General features: G+C 36.8%; 2 protein-coding genes and 1 long non-coding RNA gene across 6 annotated transcripts in view; 1 reads left to right on the top strand and 2 right to left on the bottom strand.

Moving 5' to 3' along the window:
- Positions 1–335: 335 nt before the first annotated feature.
- On the bottom strand, positions 336–17,124 carry MRPL23 (mitochondrial ribosomal protein L23). Its single transcript, XM_058157916.1, has 5 exons — positions 17,029–17,124; positions 13,649–13,771; positions 11,951–12,033; positions 8,540–8,613; positions 336–1,906 (listed from the first exon to the last, which is right to left on the bottom strand). Exons 1-5 carry the CDS (start codon positions 17,043–17,045, stop codon positions 1,745–1,747), a joined length of 459 nt encoding a protein of 152 aa, XP_058013899.1. The 5' UTR covers positions 17,046–17,124; the 3' UTR covers positions 336–1,744.
- LOC131185414 (uncharacterized) lies at positions 13,780–23,364 on the top strand. The gene is made up of 3 exons (XR_009152135.1): positions 13,780–16,977; positions 18,445–18,616; positions 21,840–23,364. It is a non-coding gene; the product is annotated as an uncharacterized LOC131185414 (long non-coding RNA).
- The window catches only part of TNNT3 (troponin T3, fast skeletal type), a 37,620-nt gene continuing 37,246 nt past the window's right edge, over positions 23,001–23,374 (bottom strand). For all 4 annotated transcript variants that reach the window (XM_058157895.1, XM_058157878.1, XM_058157886.1 and 1 more), the window contains one exon: positions 23,001–23,374. In XM_058157895.1, coding sequence (XP_058013878.1) covers positions 23,326–23,374 — 49 coding nt within the window. In that variant the 3' untranslated portion in view covers positions 23,001–23,325.

Genomic DNA, 23,374 nt, shown 5'->3' with positions numbered 1-23,374 from the left:
ATGGCTAATGAAATTTGCCAGAATTTGACAGGTTGTGCTAGTCTTGAGGCCCATGGCCATGGCCACACACACACACACACACACGATAATGAATAGATGCAATTTGGGTTGAAGTTCAAGCTGACTAAAGCAATTTACTTATATAGTATTGTATCTGTATCTCTGACTATCATTGTCCTGTATGCATTATTTGCTGTTAAAAGTTCGTGAGTTCAATTCAATGTATATGAGTTGTATTTTCTTATACGGGCAAGGAACTGGTAGGCAGATGCAAATATGTACTCATGATGTGTAATGCATAAAGTAATATTGCTAATATTGTTGCAGTCTTCAAATTCTATATAGAGTGAACACAGAATATTTTATTGGTTTATTCATCATTGCCTCCTGAAAAACACAGTACTAGGGCAGCAGTCATTACTGTTAACATGCCACAATTTAAGTGTTTTGTTTTGCTTAACAAGTAAAACAAACTAGTACAAACAGGAAAAGAAATCCACCCAAAAGGAAGATTTTATAGGCTAAAATACACTCATTCTTATTAGTCACAGTGTATTAGAACTGGGTAAAAATTGTTTCTTTTGATCACTACAGGATTTTTTAAAAAATATTTTCTCTATATATGTATTTTAAAACTCATGCCCTTGATCTACATTTTGGTACATTGGATGGCATGTAGTATTCAATAGTTAAATAGGGATGTTGGCAACAAAATTTAGGCAGGTTTGGAGTTTCAAAGTTGTACGTTTGTTTTTGAAATTATTGTTCTAAAAAAGTTGAAAAGCGGGAATTTCATAGATCTCCCTCCCTTACATCAAAAACATGTAACTCAAATATTTGTGCAGACTGTGGACACTGAGCTAAATAAGATCACTAGAGTTATGTTCATTTGCATAGAAAAATTCCTTGGAAAGGTTTTCACAAAATAAATTGTTTCGAAGTTTTGCAGCCCACATCTAAATTCAGCATAGCACTTGTCTACCTGGTGTAATCCCTGAAGTGAAATTCAGGGAACAATGAGATTGGTTCCAAGCTTCTATTGTTTCCTACTACCAGAATGCTCAAAACATTTTAAGTTTTATTCACTCTAGCTACAGCCAACTCAACTTGAGTGGGCTATTTCCCCCTGAATTTTAGAAATGACCATTTTCCATTTCTATACACCCATATTCTCTAGAGATGGAGCCAACAAATAAAGAACATAGGCCGACAATGGCTTTTGCTGGATGAGATTCAGTTGGAATATGTATGTTTTGAGAATTTTAGACTCCAAGAACACATTATACCATTTCCACCTCCAAACCAATACTCTGTTAATATGAGAAGAATCATATTCCATCTCACACTCCAAGGGTATTACCCCAGAGCAGTCCAACTCACCCAAAGATTTAGCGTGTCTCATTTTAGTGGTAACCGGATAATTCCAACTCTTAATATCTTGATCACTACAATACCCATGTAGATATTGTCCAATGGCTTAATGAAGAACAGATACAAGTAAGTCTGCCTTGCCTCTAAGCATGAAAATGAACTACAGTTGAAGCTGATGAACTTGTCCCACACTTGCCACTTTCTATGTCTAGAGCTCTTCATTTTTTACTAAAATAATTGCTGCACAAAATAGGGATTAAATATATTTGTAAAGGTTTTACAAATACAATGGCATTAAAAAAGGAAGTCTAAGACTGGATGAAAAGTGTTCACATCCCTCCAAGGTCCCCAACCTAAAACGGCAGATCTTCTATCAATGCCAAAACCAGTTAGGAACATCTCCACGTTTGAGATCATTAATTTTCTTCTGTTTCTCTTTTTCAACTTTGTTCTCAATTTCTTCAGAAGAGTCAGGCTCAGGAGGTTTGTCCTTGTCTGGAAACAAGTTTGGAAATTGGAAAGTCTGTCCTTCCGCCTAAAGACAGAAAACAAATGTTTAATCATGTGTTCCAGTAGTATCTGTTTTTTCAGATAACCATGGGAAATTTAAGGCTAGTCCAGAAAAGAAAAAATGCATAATATTATCCTTTACTCTATCGCCCTCCTTCCTGCCAAGGGACTCATAGTAACTGACTCAACTTCACTCAGTAAACATATGGATAAGCAGAGTTTCTAACCTAAGTCACCTCTGCTATAGTCCAAAATCCTAAATAGTATATCACATTACCTTTTCTGGTTCTGTACTGCTGAGTTAACAGGCAAATATCCATTGCTAATTCAATAAACTCATGGTTACATTGGAAACACAATCACTAATGAAATACAGTGCAAGAATTTGTTGTACCATTTGAAATAATCCCAAGTCAATTAAGAAGCTGATCACATTAAACACTGAGTGGGTGGGGTACTTTTGTTTTTCTGACCTTCAATTTATAAGTCTTCATCTTAATTCCTGGTGACTATGTAGACAAGTCCATGCAGTTTTCTAGGTAACAATTCTGGACGTGGTTTGCTATTACCTTCTTCCTAGGGCTGATAATGAGTAACTGTCCCAAAGACATTCAACTGATTTAATGCCTATACCTAAAGCAAGAACAGAAATCCAGTTCCCTCATGCTGGTCTAGCTCTTTAATCTTTAGACCACACTTGCTCGCAATTAAAAACCAAAATATTAATTTTTAGCCAAAATTACAATTAGAAAAGCACAGTTCTCAGTTGTAGCAGCTGCAACTGCATGAGTCCAAGAGAAGGTCTTCAACAGTCTCAGAATGCATAATTTTCTTCCATATAATTATAAAGAGAAGTCCAACAATATCTTAACTCTCTATACACATTACTGGAGACCAAGAAAAGACAATCGAAGGGCACACACCCCTAAGGGCTTTACAAAGAACAGATAGGTATAGGGATTGCATAGAAAATAAGGGTAAGGGAGGAAGATTGAAACGGAAAGCCATGGACTAGAATGATATACATTTATATGTAAATTTCTTTGCTTGGCTCAGATTTTTGTTCTATGATGGTAATTATACAATATTATCAAGTGAATTGCTATTAAAATGCACCGATTAAACACAACTGTGAGTAGTTCGACTTTATTTCTCTAGCTTCTGTCAATAAAACAGCGAATACCATGTGCATGCATTAAAGCATGGGTCATGCCTATTTAGTGTCTCTGTATTTGCTGCATAAAGAAAATATACTAAACAGAACTGTATAAATAATGTGATTTAAAAAGGGATTTGTGAAGTTATGTAATTCCTGAAACGCAGTATTAAATTTTTTTAGCAGTCATTCTTCATAATGAAGAGTGTCAATGCCAACACAGAGCATTGCCACAGACTCAACGTCTCCCATTTGGAAAACAATAATCTACTGACCTTTTAGCTTTTATTTAGCAGCAGGAACCTATTATTCAAGAACAGCATTTTATTCTGTTGACATTATCTATTTTTCCATATTGTATGCAGTGTTGACAATCGTGTTAAAATCAACTCTTGTCAGCTTTCCATTCTCTTCAAGTAGAAGACTAAGACTAATAAAACTATCAGACAATGGCGTGGCACAGAAAGATGTGTTATAAAAATAATGTCTGGAGCTATTTTGGAAGGTATTTTCCAGAATACCTTAACAGCTTTTGGCCATCACGAAAGGACTAAAAAAAGAACTAAAAACCAGCACATAAACTTAAAAGACTGTAAGAGCACTCTTGCTATCCTTTAAAATCAAAACTTTACTCACAAATGAACCAGGTTTTGCCAACCAATCCTAGTCTTCCGCTATTAATCTGAACCTATGAGCAAAGCAATTGGACTCACAAAAGTGCAACTATAAGTTTCAATTTTACTTGCTGGTATGCATTAACAAGCATCCTATTTCTTCTTGGACTCACTGAACATGAACAATTGGTTCCACTCCTTTCCAATACCATAATTCTCCAGAAATGCTGCAGTTAGAGATTTTCAGCATCAGCAGGAGACTGAACACTCCTTCTAATGCTGTGATTAAGGTGAACAGAACCTCAATGTGCAACATCAGGGCACAATTCGAAGTTCTACTTGGACCCAGGTAGTATAGTCCTTCCAGAATTAAAACAACTACTCAATGCCACCACTGTGGTTTGCAGAAAGTCATTTCCACAATATGTCTTCTATGAGGAAAAACTAGGCAGTGTTTTGAGAAGTTGCATAGCTCTCAAACATTCTTTCTAGAGTGGGAGGGAGGTATCTATTGAAATCAAAGCCTGGGTATTTTCCAGAAGTAATACATTAGTTGTTGTTTGCTTGTTTGTTTAAAGAAAAAAATGAATTGGTTCTTATTGGCTGGGGAAAAAAAAGGGTTTTGTTTTATTATTTGAATATGGTTGTTGTTCGCATTACTTTTAACAGGATCTGTCAGGATAGAGACATTTTTTTAAAAAAAATACTAAAACAACAAATATAACTCCAAAGACAGCACTGGAAACCCATCAGGCAATGTTTGTATGGTTGCCACCTGCATGTTATACTTGCATGTACAACATCATCATTGATTGATGGTGCTACGCATACTACGGTTTGGCTTGCTGCCAAGGTGAGAACTGAGAGGCCTTGTCTATGAGAGACACAGCCCTTCTGTCCAAAAAAGGAAGGATATGGCCTACAAAGTTGAGCCATGGTTCTAGTCCTTGCACTTCTCTTCTACGTTTGTTACATTTGTCACTACATTACTAAAGCAAATGACTCAGTGGATGTTTCCATGAAGCACCACATATTATCCTACCTTCTCATTTTATTTTAAGGCAATGGAGGAAGATTGAGACATGATGGATACAAGCTCTCGAAGAAAAGGCTCACAGATGCCATTTCAAGACTGGTCAAAACCAAATATTGAGTAGAAATCAATCTGTATCTGGAACCTTTTAATAAACAAAAGTCAGTGCAGACAATTTGGCTCTTTCCATCCCTTGTTTTGCCGAGAAATGCTGATCTTGGCTGGCAGCCAGAAAGGATTTGAAACCGCCAAGATATTACATTGAACTCTCAAAACTGAAAGCTTTATAAATCCTCCAAAATACCGAGCAGTAATTTTGCACTGGTTTGACTCTTGCATGCTGAAAGCTTTATGAAAAAGTTACTGTGCATGTTCAGTAGTTAGTATATTTTGATCATTCTATAGCTTGAACCATATCTCCAGGAATAACTGTGCTATAAAAGTCTTTTAACTCATTTGAAGTCACATCTGAGTATCTGTAATAGGTTCAATTATTTGGCTTAGTAAAGAAAATGGTTAATGGGCCCTTGCTGAGAAGCTGTTTTAGCATACATTGTATGCTTTATACACTTTATAAAGGAAAGAAAATATAGACTCCAACTCAATTAAATTCTGCTCAACTTGTTCTCGGGGATATTGTCACATCTGTCAAGTGGTCACTACTACAGCTTCCATATAGCCATCGAGGAGGCACATTTATGGAATTTCATAATATTCTGGTTAATATAAATGACTGGCCCCCCAGTCAGGAAAAAAAGAAGATTTTTAGACTTTCTAACAGAGACAATTATTGACTCTGCAAACAAGCAGAAACAAGAACAGAATTTTCAAGGCACAGAAACAATTTTCACAGTAATGAAGAAGTTGGTTCTAATTTTTAAAATAGAAAAGGCAAGGAGTAGTTCTGTTTTATAACCATGGTTACAAAATGTTTTCTCCTGAGGAGGAGGGGAAAAGCACATAAAGAACAAACTGAAACTACAGAAGGTGATACTGACCAAAGCAATAGTTTGAGGTCATTTGCAATGGCAGACAAATACTATCTGAACTAAGGAGGGGAAAACCCTACCCTCATTTGCCAAGTTTGGGATATGAAAGAAAAAGTCCTGTCTTCAAGGTAACCTGGATTGCTACATATATGTATCAGTTCTCTCCTTCCACCCGTACTGCTATGTATTATATGTTGTCCAACCATCAGCGTTTTCATCTTCCAACACTTGAATGCAATGATTAATGTGTGCATATTATATTGCATAAGTTGGCCTGGAAATCAGAAGCTGATGACTTCCAGAGTAGAGAAACGTAACTGCTGCTTTCAAGACAAAACAGTATTTCTCAGATACCTAAGAATGCCAACTCGTCAAGAAACTAACGCAAGGAAGAATAATGCTGCCACCTATTGACTATTTAAGAAAGCCAACATTTAAAAAAAAACAAAAACTTTCCCAAACAGATTGCTTTCTTACAAAATTACCTGGAACTTGCCATAAACATGAACTTGCTTAAGCCATGGATTTATTTGTGCCAACATAAGGGTGAACCAGAGGTTGAATTAAGGCAAAACAAGGAAGATATTTAAATGATCAGCAAGTATGCAGGAATCTAAAATTAAAGCCTCTTACTTCACCTATGTAAATAAAGTCTAGGAAAGCCTGCCGAATTATGATAACCATTTCAGCACAGAAGTGACAGGGTACATCAAAGAATAAGTATAATATTTTTCTTCCCACATTTAATGGAATACTGAATTAAAGACAGGCCAGCTACAAAACTGAAATAGGAACCCCACAGAATTAGCTATAACTATAAACAACTCTTAGAAGATATTATTGGTGAAATACTTTCCAGTCTGGAGCAGATAACAGTCAGTGTTTAGAATAAGATCAAAATCAACTTAAAGTATTAGATAGGTAAGGCTACATTTGTTAAGACTGAAGAAACATTCCATTGGTCTACAGGCAGTTAAAAATAGATAAAAGTCATTTCCAAGATCAGCTATTCTCACTAGTATGCAAGGCAAATTCTTAAGAATAGTAAAGATGCCAAAAACAAAACACACACACACACAACAAATCTGGAGTCCTGTAACACCCAGCCTTCAGAGTGACAAGCCAAGAGCAAAAAAACATAAGGTCAATATAGGTTTAGGTATGTAAGTAAACACATTTTAAAGTGGGGGTGGGGGGAAAGAGACATGTGTAGGCCCTGCCCCTCTCTCAAGTCCAGAAAAATAGAGGCAGTCAGCCAGACTGAATTTCAGATTAACTCAAAAGCCACAATGCTTTTTAGCTACTTCTTTCTGATGCATCTTCAGAGATGAAATCCTGCCCTTTGAAGGAAGATGGAGTTAGCTGCGGACGACTGATTTTACAATAAGCATTATCAAAATAATAATAATAATAATGAGAGACAGAAAGCAGTTGCAAATATTATCAGTGATAATAGCAATAACTTTGATTGTTCTGCTGCTCAAAAATGGGTGAGTGGCACTGCTCTACCCAAGTATTTATAAAACAACAGAACATACTCAGGGCCAGGGTAGTCACTAAGATATGCAACACTAAAAGAACAGAGGAGAGGAATCAGTAACTGGATGCAGTTTTGACCTGTATTTCTTTACTGGAGAAAAAGCTGCTATTGAACAATTGAACTAACAGTGTCGTGGGGAGAGAAATCAATCTAATGTGCACCTTAATAAGATCCATCAAGGATCTACAATAGAGCACTAATATATCTCTTCTACCTGATTTTCTGATTTCATATTAAGTGACAAGAATATCCTTGGGCCATAAAAAAAACATATCCCAGCTATTTCTAGAAAATAAAAAGCAGTGGTAACCCAGTGGTTTGTTTTCAACTTTACACATCTATCCAGAAAAAAGGGGGAAACGTAAAGAATTAATTCTATAAGTAGGAAGGGGGCAACTGGTAAGCAAGTGACTAGATTACCCTTTGGGGCATATGTGCTTTTGCAAAAAAGCGATGGCTGAGCCATTTTATGAGCAGGAAAGTCTCCCTGCAGCAGCCAGCTTATCAGAATGCCCACAGCAAGCTTACAAAAATCCAAACATGCCCATTAATCTCAAAAGTGTTGCCTTCTCTTATATTCTACCAAACAATTAACAAACAAAAACCCTCCGTGTATTTACCTCAATAGTTTTCAATCTATAGGATTTGCTCTCTTTTGATTTAAATGCTCTCAGATGTAATGGGGAAAATATGGCTGACTTTTATCATTGTTGTCTAGGACAGGGGTCTGCAAATTTGGCTCTCTTAAGACTTATGGACTTCAACTCCCTTTGCTGGCTGAGGAACTCTGGGAGTTGAAGTCCACAAGTCTTAAAGGAGCCAAGTTTGCAGACCCCTGGTCTAGGCACTCATGGCAAATCCATGTATTTTCAATCAGACAATTTCACAACATCTTATCCTAAGTGCTAAAGCCCAGTTTAGCTATGTAATGTGGATTGTTCATGAAGCTTTTCAAAAGAAATCTCCACAGGGCCTTTTACAATGCCACACATGCCAACTAGTATAAAACTAAACATTTAAATATTAATAGGCTAAGTTACCAATGACGGCCTTCTGACTATTTCTTACTCCTTCAGCAGCTTGTCATTCCAAGTTAATGCCTCGGCTTTTTTTTCAAGTAGCAGTTTCGTCTTCAAAGAATTTAAGAGCAGATCCCTCAGACCAGACTGGCTGAAATTTGCATCCTGTTTCCCCATCGCTTTTCAAGACCCTTTAGAAAAACAATGTCTTCATAACAGAATTTTGAAACCCATAAATAATTGACTCAACTAAAATCTACCACAAGTCCCTCAGTTTCCCAGCTTCCAAACAGATGCATTTACTCACCAGCTGTACATAGGCAACCTTGTAGTCTGGCTTCTTGATTCGTCTATTTTTGTCATCCCTCTGTTTGTTTGAGCCTGTTAAATAGACCAACATATTGACTTACCAAAAGCTAATGGTTCCTTTTCCCTACCCTTTCAGTTAGAGAAAACAGGAATCATATTTACGTGATGTCTAGAAAGGGGCCTGTGGCTACTCCTAAGTGGGTAAACTCTTCTCTCAGAGCAGAAGTATTTAGGACTGGCGCATTAATCATGCAGCAATTTTACCGCTCACAAGTTACTGAATCTCATACTCACACATTATAGTTGTCTTGACAAAGAAACAAGAGTCTCTCAAGGTTAAACATTCCCAGTTTCTTGCATTTCTTTTCAAAAGATTTTGTTTCTAGTTCCCTGATCATCTTTACTTTTCTTCTCTGAATCTGTCATTATTTCTCCTCAATCGCTTTCTCTAAATTTGTTTCAGTTTCTTCCAATACTCAAATATGTTTTCTGTTCCAAAATACAAAGTGCTCAGAACAGAATCTGCTATGGAGGTGGGACTGATCATCAAAGGATTACAGGAGGAATTTTTCCTTCTTGTGATTTAGAAGCCATCCTTTTATTCATGTAACCTTTTATTAACAGCTACATTGCACTCATCTTTTCAGTCAATTAGTGTTCCAAGGTCTTTTTCATAAATATTGTAATTGTGTAATGTGTTGTAATGTTTAATTGTTGTAAGCCACCCAGCATTATGCATTTGCGATGGGCGGCTATATAAATTATAAGTTATTAATACAAATATCGACTTCTGTGGCAGCCCACTCAATACGTTTGATGAGCTCTGAGAATATTTTCAAAGTAGCCTATGATTAAATATTGCTAATCAGAAAACCATGACATATCCAATATCCAGATATTGTCCAATGATTGCTGAAATCAATATATAATACATCTACAGCATTCCTACAATCAGCATTTCTTCAGTAAGTGATTTTTTTTTATTTGCATTTATATCCCACCCTTCTCCAAAGACTCAGAGCGGCTTACAATGTGTTAAGCAATAGTCTTCATCCATTTGTATATTATATACAAAGTCAACTTAATTGCCCCCAACAATCTGGGTCAGTGATGTCATTATGATTCTTTCTTTCCTATCAACTTTAGAATTGGCACATATATTAAGTAATGATCTATAGTACCGGCCATGATAGTTCAGGCTGTTAAGAAGCCTGTTATTAGAACACAGAGCCTGCAATTACTGCAGGTTCAAGCCCGGCCCAAGGTTGACTCAGCCTTCCATCCTTTATAAGGTAGGTAAAATGAGGACCCAGATTGTTGGGGGGGCAATAAGTTGACTTTGTAAAAAATATACAAATAGAATGAGACTATTGCCTTATACACTGTAAGCCGCCCTGAGTCTTCGGAGAAGGGCGGGATATAAATGTAAAAAAAAAGAAGAAAAAAAAAGAAAGTTCTCTGTTTCCTACTACCCTCTCTCATTTTTAAAATAAGAGTTAATATTTGTCTTCTTCCCATCATCTAGGTCCTTGAGTGGCTCAGACTGCTAAGACAGTCTGTTATTAATAGCAGCTGCTTGCAATTACTGCAGGTTCAAGTCCCACCAGGCCCAAGGTTGACTCAGCCTTCCATCCTTTATAAGGTAGGTAAAATGAGGACCCAGATTGTTGGGGGCAATAAGTTGACTTTGTATATAATATACAAATGGATGAAGACTATTGCTAACATAGTGTAAGCCGCCCTGAGTCTTCGGAGAAGGGCGGGATATAAATTCAAATAAAAAAAATATCTAGCATTTCACCCATTCTCCAGGGTTTCTCAAATATAACACACAAAGATTCAAGCATCTCAATAGTATGTCCCTTAATCATCCTATGATGCAGTTCACTTAGCTCTGGAGATTTAAATCCATATTTCTTTTAGCCTTACCTTTCAATCCTACCTCTTTATTCTATTCTTCACCATTTTCAAGTGAAATACAGGTCCCATTTGGAGAACACCGAGCCAAATTAAGACCACAGCAACAGTGCTCCCCCCACCCCAGCGTTCTAGCCTTGTTATTGCTGTCTTAGTACCTGTTAGTATTTTGCCGTTTTTGTGAAATAGTTACTATCCTTTCTTTTATTTTGAGCATATCTAAAAAAGTCTTTCTTGTTACATTCATCAGCCTCAATTCGATCAGAACTTTTGCTTTCTTGACAGCAGTTCTTCAGTTGCAGACTGCCTATATTTTTCCTTTCTAATTAATTTTTTTATTATCGGCATGTATCCTTTTTTCAGATTCTTCATAAGCTCTTTGTGTTCTGATATTTGCTTCTATTGCTGTCCTCCCTGCTTTGATTGGCTTGTAATGGTGGCTTTATAAACTCTCACCCACTATAAGCACCTTTTTCTATCACTATTCCAAATGAAAAAATCATTTCTTTAGAGTTCAAGATATGTGTTGAATTACAGTGAGTTTTTGTTTCCTTCAATATCAAGAACTCCAATTACACACAGTCACTTTTCCCCCATCATTTTATACATCTATATAATCAATTATATCACTAACTTAGTTGTAGGCTAATATCAAGTCCAGGGAGTCAATCCTTTTGTTCATTCTTCCATTCTGTGATTGAAACAGCTCACAGCAAAACAAGTCATACGTTTTCTAGAAGGCCTATGTCTGACACAGTTTAACTCTCTATTTCCTCTGTATTTTCAATTTATTTTAATCCAAATGTTCTAGACTGTCACCAAGTTCATTCACTAGAATTTCTGAAGAGGTATTGATATTTTGAACATACAATGCAATTCCTCTTCCCTTATTTCTATTATGTGTGTTCCTTTTCACTAGACTATATCCTTTAGTTCTATACTAAAGCCATGGAAATCATCCAATCAGCCTTTGTTACATCTATTAAATTGTGTTTGTATTTTTCTGTTAACAGTTTAAAGTCATCTTACTGAATTCCCACAGTCTCAGCATTTATTTCAAGACAGTAAAAGCCATGAATTTCAGAAAAGTGGCTTCCTTCCTTGTTCTACAGACATACTTTCTTAACTCAAACGTGCTGGATTTAATTTACAATGCTGCTTTGCACAAACCCAACAGGGTTTGAGTCTTTTCATCCTAAAGTATTATATGAAGTGAAATAACTTTATCTAAGAAGGTTAAATCAAGTATCAGTTTTGGACTAGAACAACACTTTTTAAAAATTAATATAATATCAGGTTTGATTCGCGTAAAAACAAAGAAATGACAAATCCCAATTCATGCAAGAATTATCTATTTTGCAAAGGAATATAAATTGCACTAATCAACAGGCTGCCATTGTTTATTTAAATAGCAAATATTTAGAAAACAAAAAGCATGTGAAAGAGAATTTGTCAATCATGAATAATCAATGTTCTTCAGTTGAAGACTTACCAAACTGTATCCTGGTTCGTACAGCAGCTACTGGCACATTATATATTTTTTCAAGGTACTCTTTCAATTCTACTCTTGTCATGCTGTACCAAAAGCAAGCAAACAGTTGGAGCACATGAAGGAAAAATGTCAGAATATTAATTTCAGTAAGTATAATGTTATTCAGTAATTCCTGTCTTTGAAAGAAGCATCCTGATATATTGGAAAACTATTTTATTAATAATGTGAAAGCTAAGAAAGCTCAAATGAGACAAGAGAAAGAATCTTATTATGCAGGTACCACAAATAGACAAGAATTGTTAACCATAAGGTTACATTCCCCTGAAGAAAGACTTCTGAGATTTCTGCTGGAACTCAAACTAAGACTTGAATGGAGCAACCTGGATGAAGTCCAGTTAGCACTTTTGACCACCATCTTGGGGACAGACAGGGTTACACAATTTGAATGTTTCACTTTGGCAGTGTACAAAATGTATAAAATGTACATTTTGTACAAAAAAACATGAATCGTAACGGTAGTGCTGGTGTTCTGTTCCCCCACCTCAGTCCGGGAGGAACGTGAACTGACTCAATTAGCCAGCAATTTAGTCCACGGCAGCTATCAGCTCTGGCAGCAGACCAGCGAACATCTGCCAAGGTTTTCCCTGATGTTACCGGAGCAACCAGGAAGTCAGGAACAAACAGCAATCCAGGCCAAATGCTCAGTCAAATAGTTCAGCTCGTTTTCTCCAGTCAGTTTGTTTGTCCGTCACGAAGTAGTAGAGCAGCCCCTCCTGTTTTTATACCCTGTAGGGTGTGGCCCCATGACTCAGCACTTTCTAGGCCTGCTCCACCCCTTCTTCTGTTGTTCTAGCCTCTCTTGTCTATGAAACCGGGGATCTAACCAGGACTGATTGTCCACAGCTGGGTCTGGAAGCATTGCTTGGAGGGGGGGGAGATACAGGAGACAGAGGCCTCGTCACCTCCTCCACCTGGCCTGCCTCTGGCACCTGGAGCTGAGCCAGAGAGGCCGGCCCTGCAGAGGAGAGCCCTGACGGCCCTTCCCCCTCACTCTCTGAGTCACTTTCTGGCAGGGGGCCAGGCCCGGGGGGGGGGGGGCTGGACCCACAACAGCTGGGGTCTGTGAAACACAGAAGATTCTGCGCTGGCATTTTTAGACTCAGTTATTTAATAATGCAGCATGGTGTGTTTACAGGGCTATTCCAGGAAGTACATGGGAAAAAGTAAACTTTTTTAATTATAAAAAAATATAGAGAAAAACTCCCAGGCACTTAAACATTTATAAAATATGCAATCCTGAGCTGCTTCCAGTTCAATCTCGAAAATTTTACTATAGATCAGTGGAAATTTTTTACTATACATCAGTATTTCTTAACCTCAGCACCTAGGGAAGGAAACAGACTATTTCAGAATTCTCCCAAGCCTCTATCTGATCCAGTAGAAAAGAATCAATTCACTGAGATATGGACAGGGAAATGTAAGAACCATCACCCTTTGTAAGAGCTCCTCAGAGTTGTGGAACAGCCTATAAGTAACACAGTGTACACACAAATGAACAAGCAAACAGGCTCCAGTTGTTACTGATAATTTTGCATAATGTACTTGCTTCACCATTATCTCTGAGAAACTGGATAACATTATTCCGAATAGTTTAACTCAAGAAGAAATGTGTTATCTTCTTCACATGTATGTACTTACTCCATGGGGATGCGGAACTGTACCGTATCTTCTGGCAGTGGGCTGCCAGGCCTCACCAGGGTCAAGAAGTAATCTGTCCGGAAAATTCTTGTTGGAGGATTTCCTAACTGATAAAGCGGATAACTACGGACAAGGAAAATAAATATTTCTGAGAATTATGGAATTCTTGTAAATGTAAAGTATGTGGAGAATGTAAAATCTGACTAGAAATTTCCTTTAATATAAGGAATATTTTTGTTTTATGCATACATGGCTAAAGAAAGGAAGCAATAAAAATTATTTATTTATTTATTTATTTATTTAAATTTTTATACCGCCCTTCTCCCGAAGGACTCAGGGCGGTGTACAGCCAAAGATAAAAACAGTAAATGTACAAAATTAAAATATCAATTTAAAATACATATTCAATAGTGGCCGAATTAAAACCGTCAGATTGACCTAACCTAAAATACCCCATATAAAATTACAAAAGATTAAAAATTAAAAATTAAAAAATTAAAAATTTAAAAAATCAGTCCAGTCCCGCTTGAATAAATAAGTGAGTTTTTAATTCCCGGCGAAAGGTCCGAAGGTCAGATATTTGGCGCAAACCGGGGGGAAGTTCGTTCCAGAGAGTAGGTGCTCCAACAGAGAAGGCCCTTCCCCTGGGGGCCGCCAGCCGGCATTGCTTGGCGGACGGCACCCTGAGGAGACCCTCTCTGTGAGAGCGTACGGGTCGATGGGAGGCATAAGGTAACAGCAGGCGGTCCCGTAAGTACCCGGGCCCTAAGCCATGGAGCGCTTTGAAGGTGGTAACCAAAACCCTGAAGCGCACCCGAAAGACCACAGGTAGCCAGTTATTAAATTAATGTGCCTATGTTTTCAATAATTATCTCCAACATAAATACAGCTGTATTAGGCTTTCTATTCGATGGTATATAGCAGAATAAAGCAAATAATAAAATAAATAATAAAATAAAGCAGTAAGAAATTAATCCTTCATTCTGAACTTTCAATGCTGGTGTAATATTTCAGATGTTAAGGCGAATACAACACTCATGTACATATTTATATACTTATGAGCAAATTATTAGTAAATTATTATATGTAATACATGATAATTAAACTAAATATTCTGAGGCTTTTGTGCCCTAGAAGCAATTGTATGATCAACATCCCCATATGTTCCAGAAGACTATTTGGACAATTTCCAAATCCCTAAAGAAGAAAACAGTTACACTATTTCTTGTGTAAACAGTTACTGAGAATGAATACCATATGAACTTACAGATAACAGAATAATTATGAAAGCTGCAGTCTTATGTTAAAAGCAGGTATTGTATATTTCATTTATGGGAAATGTTATGGCTATCATATTAGATGTAAAAAATTTAAGAGCAGGAACAAACAACTGCAGCAAACAGGTAAATAATAATTATAATTGTAATAAAGCAAATGAGGAAAATAATAAAGGACAATAAAAACACTTCAGAATAATTTTATACTTTGAGCACTTAAAATTCTAGATCTACTTCAAATATTATAAAATTTTGTACAAATGATGTTCTCTAGAAATTAAATGGGATTTGTATATGCCTTTATGATATATAGTATCACAGTTTGTATAAAACATTGTATACGTTTTTCCAGTAATAAGCCTTCCCATGGTAGCTGTGATGATGTAATAATGAAAGCCTTTTTCAAATGACACGAGTATTTCTAATGTGAAGCGATTTCAAAAATTTTGGACATGGAAGCACTTACAAGAGAGATAAGTCATTAAGATGCTCAGTTGATAAGTTTTACACACAATGAACAAGAAACATGCAAACTTCCAAAGTATACTGAACTACCATGGAAAAGAAATCTAAGAGCAAAATTGCTTCATTAGAACCAGTGTGGAATTAACAATTTAGTAAGGAGACGTCAGGATATATATGCAAGAATCAGAGGAGAGAGCGTAAAGCTAAAAGTAATATAATTGAGCACATTCCTACAGTTCTGTGAAATACATTTCCGATACCGTAGTTTATGCCGATAACCCTATAGAAAGTCAAGAGTTATTGAAATAAACGTAGGGAAAAAAGCAGGATGCAAGAGAGATGCTTTGAGGTAATATTTTTATTCAAACTTTCTACCTACAGGTGAAACAATCATGGGCAACTATTTAACTTTTGCTAAATAGTAAACTTGCTAAATAGTAAACTTGCATCTAAAAACAGTCCATATTTAGATAATCATTAATAAAACTTTCCTGACCAGAGTTATAAATTGTTTAATTGAGTCTTCCTGCAAGTTTAAATCATATCCCTCTGATAAGTAATCACATTCACATCTATATAGGATCTGGCTTCACTGTAATATGTAAACATGAACTGTCACAAATGTGTTTACATTTGATTTAAATTTGAAATAAAGAGATTAATCCTAGAGAAGAGGCAATGGCAAGCTTAATAAGCACATTTCAATAAGATACTTGGATAATAAAGATCAGAATAAAGCAAGAATTTTATGGGTGTGCGTGTAAGAAATAGCTATGAAAGTTATACACCAAGAAAGAAGTATTTGGCTTCTGAATTATGGACAAGAAATGAATACTAAGAGTACTTACAAACAGCAAGAAAAAAAATTAATTAGTTTTGGATGAAATAAAGACTGATTGTTCCTTTGAGAGGATGATCAAGCAAGCACACTTTGAGCATGTGACGGGAGGTAATTTTGGACCACAAACCTCTATTATGCTTGGCAAGGTTGATAAAACTATAAGAAGAGGAATGCAATCGTGTAGATGGACAGCATGAAATAAATTACTGAAATGTCCTTGGAGGAGCTGCAACTTGTGACTAGAAACGGATTGGAACGGTGGGCATTTGTCCAATCACCTGGAATCAAACCAAGGCGGTGACATTTAATAACCACTAAGTATCATTATCTAACACACTATTTAAAAAAAAAAGCATTATACAACCGATAATCACATAGGAGGGAATAAAGAAAGAAAGAAAGAAAGAAAGAAAGAAAGAAAGAAAGAAAGAAAGAAAGAAAGAAAGAAAGAAAGAAAGAAAGAAAAGTGAACCCACTCCCCCTCTCATTTGAAAACAAGGGAAGCCGAACACGTGAGGCTTTGCAAAGCACCTCCTGGAATAGGGCACTGCACAAAACTTAACATTTCCAGTTTCGAAATGTTTTCCCTCCCGTGGCGACCAGCGAGCTTGCAACTTGCAAACAAGCATCTGTGAAAGCGGAGGCAGGCGACCCTGGGAAGGCTTGCTCTGCGGATGGGGAGCCCCGGAGAACAAGCCAGCGGGACCCAAGGACGGGACTGTCCTGCGCACCGCTGAGCAGCCAAGGTCAGGGAAAGGACGGGAATGGGTGGGGTGGGGGGAAGCGGGAGTACTCACAAAGCCCGCCGAGCCATGATTCCCACTTGGCCCCGCCGGAGCCCTTATCCTCTGCGGAAGAGCAGAAGAACATCCGGGGAACAAGACCGCATAGAGGTAGGAAAGTCAAGATTCGCAACACCAAGGCGCGCCAAGCTTGAACTCGTTTTGTTTGTTTTTAAAACGCTCTTTTAAAAAAAAAACAGCGAGAGGCGTCAGGAAGCTGCAAAACCGGCATCTGGGTTTCCACCGTAAATTAAGGCGGCGGCATTAATTCTTCCTACCGAGCCTAAACCATCCCCGAAGAAACGAGTTTAAAAGTCTCGGGTTGGACTCGCATGCATCGAGGGATAGTTCTCTAAGATTTCGAGCTGCAATGCTAAGAGAGCCCAGTGTAGGAGAGACAGAGATAGGTAGATCGATAGAGAGAGAGAGATAAGTAGATTGGGTAGGTAGATTAGGTAGGTAGATATAGGTATAGATATATCAAAAATTATCTCTATATATAAATATATATTTATATTTACAATGGAAACTTGTATGATGTATGTATGTATGTATGTATGTACCCTGTTTTCCCCAAAATAAGACATCCCCTGATAATAAGCCCAATTGGGCTTTTGAGCACAGGGCAATAAGGGCAAGCACTTATTTCAGGGTTCAAAAAAATATAAGACAGGGTCTTATTTTCGGGGAAACACGGTATGTATGTATGTATGTATCAAAAATTCAGAAATAAAGAGAATAGCATAAATACAATATTAAATATTCTGGGTTTGTTTTTTTTCTGTGCATGGCTATTAGCCCTGCCAGGTGGTGCTGGGTTAATGTGATTCATTAGCCCACCTTAGGTGAAGCATCTGTATAATCCTGACTCATTTCTATATAAAAAAAAAACCTATGCAGAACTGGACTTAGAAATACCAAAGCTGTAAATTGAAGGGCTGAAATTGTTGGGAGTGTGAGGGGCACATCTCAGAACTATGCAATGGCAAATCATTTTACTGCATAAGAGCAGGGTTTCCCAAGCTGTGAGGTGTTCCTCCTTTTGGGAAGTCCAGGCAGAGTCCAGGGGAAGTGTGAAGAATCTTTTAGTTTTGCATTGTTAGAATAAAGGTTGTAAACCGCCCAGAATCACTTAGATGATCTGGATGATGTAGAAATTTAAATAAATAAATCCAACTTTCCCAAGTTGGATTGGATTGTTTTCATTGTTCATTTGTGTTCATTGGTATTTGGATTTTTTAAGAGAGGTGTGTACGTTAACATTACATTAAAGGAAGTCTGATGCAAAAAGTTTAAGAGCATCTAACATAATCAAAGTTCCATGAAGTCACAGAGTTCCATTTTGTTTTGCTGTCCCGTGGTGCTTGTCTGGACACAGTGGACATACTCTAGGTTCCACCAATAAAACCATGTCATTTCATGATACCCCAGAAACAGGTCTTCTATGTAATTGCTCTGCACTCTGGCATAGCATTCATCCTGAGATTTCCATGGATTCCACCCTGAACATTCAAGAAGAGGCCCACTCATCTTTAAACCTGTTCTTTTCCCCAAGCCTTGGACTAAACTGAATTGTGGAGTTCTGAAGAATCCTCTGTCAGAGGTGAGGATATGTTCGTTCTGTGTCAGCATTCATTTTTTAATAAGCTGCTGTGTTTTACTTGTTTTTGATGTTGTCATTTGAAACGTTAGCTATCCAGAGTTGTTATGGTGAAAGGGGTAGCCCACGAAGTGAATTAAAATAAATAAAAATGCAGAGACCTAGCACTCTGAAGAAGTCTGTAATGCCGGGAAAAGTGGCAAGAAAAAGTAAAACAAGACAACTGGCAGCAAAGTGGATGAAAACATTATAGCAGCAATGGTTGCACCATAGCAAGCCCTGAAGAGACTCCTGGAGAATACCTGTTAATGTAATGTTTTTAACAGTTGATGCTGACTTGATGACACATAATCAATCGGTAACAGAATTTAGCAGTAGTAGAACTATGAATGATTTAATGATTTCTGGGGATGAAATTATGACATCTTGGGAACGTGTCAGAAAAAAGATGTTGCTGGGATATTTTATTTTATTTATTTATTTGTCAAGTACATATTAGATAATATATAAATATAAGCATGAATTGAATACATAAAATGAATACAATTAAAGGGAACATTAGGACAGGAATGGTGGGCACACTGGTGCTCTTATGCACGCCCCTTACAGACCTCTTAGGAATGGGGTGAGGTCAACAATAGCCAGTCTAAGGTTAAAATTTTGGGGGTTTTGGGATGAAACCACAGAGTCAGGTAGTGTATTCCAGGCATTGACCACTCTGTTGCTGAAGTCATATTTTCTGCAATTGAGTTTGGAATGGTTCACTTTAAGTTTGTATCTATTGTGTGCTCCTGTATTGTTGTGGCTGAAGCAGAAGTAGTCATTGGTAGGACATTGTAGCAGATGATTTTATGAGCTATGCTCAGGTCATACCAAAGGCGGCGTAGTTCTAAATTTTCTAAGCCCAAAATTTCAAGTCTGGTGGCATAAGGTATTTTGTTGTGAGTGGAGGAGTGGAGGACTCTTCTTGTGAAATATTTCTGGATATGTTCAATTGTATTAATGTCTGATATGCAGTGTGGGTTCCAGACAGATGAGCTGTATTCGAAAATTGGTCTAGCAAATGTTTTGTATGCTCTGGTTAGTAGTATAATATTACCGGAGAAGAAGCTACGCAAGATTAGGTTTATAACCCTTAATGCCTTTTTGACGATGTTGTTACAGTGGGCTTTGGCACTTAGATCATTTGATATGAGTACTCCAAGGTCCTTGACAGAGTGATTTTTTATTGTTTGTACAATAGCTAGGTACAGGTGGGAAATATCTTGTGAGTAGAACTGCCCTAAGGACTATCATACACACAGAGTTAATAAAAGAAATGCAGCAAATTAGATGACTGAATTGGATTGAGTTTGAAATTAATTGATGAACAATAAATTTGATTGCTCTATTGTTTTCCAAAATTGCAGGTTGGATTATTTCTTTCTTTTTCAAGTGGTAGCAAGAGATAGCTGACAGGACAGCAAGATTTATAATGCTGCCTTTTATGGCAACTTTCATTTGAAATACCTTATCTTGATACTTTCACTTGAAATACCTTCTTTCACTTGAAATACCTTATCCCACAATACTTTCACTTGAAATACCTTATCCCACCAGACTTGAAATCCTAGGCTTAGAAAACTTGGAACTCCGTCGCCTTCGACAAGACCTAAGTTTAACTCATAGAATCATCTGTTGTAATGTCCTTCCTGTTAAAGACTACTTCAGCTTTAATTGAAATAATACAAGAGCAACCAACAGATTTAAACTTAATGTTAACCGCTTTAATCTAGATTGCAGAAAATATGACTTCTGTAACAGAATCATCAGTGCTTGGAATACTTTACCTGACTCTGTGGTCTCTTCCAATAATCCTAAAAGCTTTAACCAAAAACTTTCTACTATTTACCTCACCCCATTCCTAAGAGGACCATAAGGGACGTGCATAAGCGCACAAACGTGCCTACCGTTCCTGTCCTATTGTTTTTCTTTTCTTCTTCCTATATATATATATATATATATATATATATATATATATATATATATATATATATATATATATATATATATATATATAGATGCTTAATATTTACTCATATATATGTTTATATACTATATAATCTTTTTATATGATGTTGTGACAAAATAAATAAATAAAATAAAAATAAATAAAGGTGAAACTATTGTAAATGTATACTGTATAGCTCTCTACTTTTTCTATCTCTACAGGATCTCTTAGTAAATAAACTTCATAAGGATACAAATGTAAAAATATTGTCTATTCCACTGCTACCCCCTGCAGGTAGAGTCATATATGTCAGTTATTTCATATGAATTTGTGAGTTCTATCAAGTTGAGAAGAGAGGTTTTAGTATAGCTGTTTTATTCAGTTGTTGGCTTTGTGGTTTGAGCTGATAACTGTTTTCTGTGGAATTTTTAGAAATAAACTAAAGGCTACAATCTTGAATGTAAATCCATTTGAAATAATTTATCCAGATTTATAACTGAAGAAACAATGGCTTTGAGTTGCAGTTTTTTTCAGGAATATGGTTTTGCTGCTAATTTTGAGGAGGATGTGGGAAATTCATTCATTCTCTACCTGTCAATTGTAGTTTCACTAAACTATTTCCATATAAAGTAAGGCTACCATATCTCGACTACAGAAATCAAGAGGTAAAATTAAGGTTTTTTTATTTTTATTTTTTTTGTTGTGCCTTGGTTATCTAGATTTTTACAAAAGAGTATTTAGTTGTTGGTTTGTTTATAAAATTTATAGGCTGCCCATCTTACCTCTGGTGGGTTTACAATTATAATATAATCCCATATGACTATTAGCAAGACCAGATCTTTAATATGGCATTTTTAATATCCTGGATCTAATTTAGCAGACCAATCCATGTTCTAGGACAGGCTGTCCGGATGTATCACATCCTGACCACGCCCATGCCCAGTTTAGTGAAGGGGGGGGGGAGTCTTGATAGAACACGTGACGCTGCTGTTATGTGAGTTTGACACCCTTATTCTAGGATAGTCCATGGCTATTTTAGCTGCCACGAAGCCTCCAGATAGTTTAGGATTAAATTTCCCTAAATTAATCGGCTGAATCATTTATTTACTATTTATTTATCCATCAATCCTTTGCTTTGAATAGAATAGAATAGAATAGAATAGAATTTTTTATTTGTAAAACAGTGTATCTGTTCTAATAAATATTCAAGAGACTTTTAAAAATTTGGTCTTGCAGGGTGAAAAGTGCACATTCAACACAGGCTGTTATATTGGAAATAAACCCTTCCCACTGTGAGATCAGGATCCAACCACCACAGTCAGGATTATTTTCCTGAAAGATGCCCCTCATTTTTGGAAATTGTTCTGGGCTAGATGGTGAATATACTTCTGCAAATACATTCGGCAAGTGTTATTTTATCTCAAATAATTCCATTCAAATTTCTAAAACCAAGTATATGCTAAACCAAGAAAAAAATGCTGATACTGAAATATGTACGTTTTATTATTTTTTTTGAAAAATGGCTGGAATGCATGTAAAGAATGGTTTAAATGCTAGCTGCTGGGGAGCAAACAGATTAATAGACTTCCTGTCATGTGTGGGTTTCCATCTGGGACACAGTACCAGTACCGTTCTGGGACACAGAATGCTAGATTACTTATGGTTTTAGACTGCACACAGCAGGATGCTTCCTATCTTCTTAGAACTGTCCTTCATAACGGGATCAAATGTTTCAAGATGTGTTCTTTTATTTGGCATTTCAGATGAGATTAATCATCACAGGGATATTTTTGTTAACAATTTCACATATTCCAGATACTTTCTCCTGATATTCTATGGGACTGAAGCATGGGGCAGAAGAGGAATAAAGGAATTCGCTGTCCCAGGGATATAATGAAGAACTCTGTTAGATGCTGTTAACATCATAATTCTTTGTGGATGTATTGTGAAAAGCTGAAGCAAAGGTTGCTTCATTGACTAAATGTAAGAATTTGCCTTTTGTGTGAGTGAATAGTTCTGTAGAGAACAAAACAAAAACCATCTAACTCGAAGGAAGAAAAAAGAAAGAAATGTTTTAGTTTGGATTTATGTATGATTCCACCACAACCACCACCCTTGTTACCTTGATTTTTCAACTGGGCTGTTTTGGCTTTCTGAGTGCAATCTTATGAGTTCTTCATTATCATAGAGGCCAATGGAGTTTACTTCTGAATAAGCATGCATAAGATCAGCATTTGCGTTATACATAAATAGCTTACAGTCATTGGTGGATGTAAACTAGCATACATTTATTGACTTCAGTGGTCCTTTGCCAGATTTTATTGACAAGGCCAATAAATTCCAGGGTTTGGTAAATGAATCACTATAATGGAAAAAAAAAGAATGGCTAGACAGGAGTTGCAGGTCTGAAGTATATTATTGACTATGCTTTATTTACAAAACCAAAAGATTCATACACTGCAATCTATGTGGCAGTGTAGGGCTGGAATTAGGAAAAGATACACATGGGACAAGTATCAGCAGGGACTTGTCATCATTCAGAGCTGAGGTCCTGAAAGATGTGGGCATCCTAAAAGTAAGCAGTAGGCAATCCAGGCTGTTGTTGCAGTTATGGTTTTGTTCAGGTAAGAGAGAGGTATTGGTATCTAAATAGGGAAGATGAGCCAGTGATGTTTGGCCATGCCACCATTGATGAATCTTCCTGCAGGGACTTTCCAGATCTTTACTTCCAGCGGCCTCCAACTTTGCCCTTGACTCCAGCCTTCTTGCTG

The sequence above is a fragment of the Ahaetulla prasina genome, chromosome 1 (assembly GCF_028640845.1).
Source record: "Ahaetulla prasina isolate Xishuangbanna chromosome 1, ASM2864084v1, whole genome shotgun sequence".
Lineage (NCBI taxonomy): Eukaryota > Metazoa > Chordata > Lepidosauria > Squamata > Colubridae > Ahaetulla > Ahaetulla prasina.
Note: the sequence above shows the minus strand (reverse complement) of the source record. Positions and strands in the feature narration are given on the sequence as shown.

Coding starts and splice junctions, on each gene's coding strand:
- MRPL23 (XM_058157916.1), bottom strand. Junction 12,034..13,648: donor CAGTTCCGCATCCCCATGGA/GTAAGTACATAC, acceptor CTTTTGGTACAG/CATGACAAGAGTAGAATTGA. Junction 8,614..11,950: donor ACGAACCAGGATACAGTTTG/GTAAGTCTTCAA, acceptor TCTATTTAACAG/GCTCAAACAAACAGAGGGAT.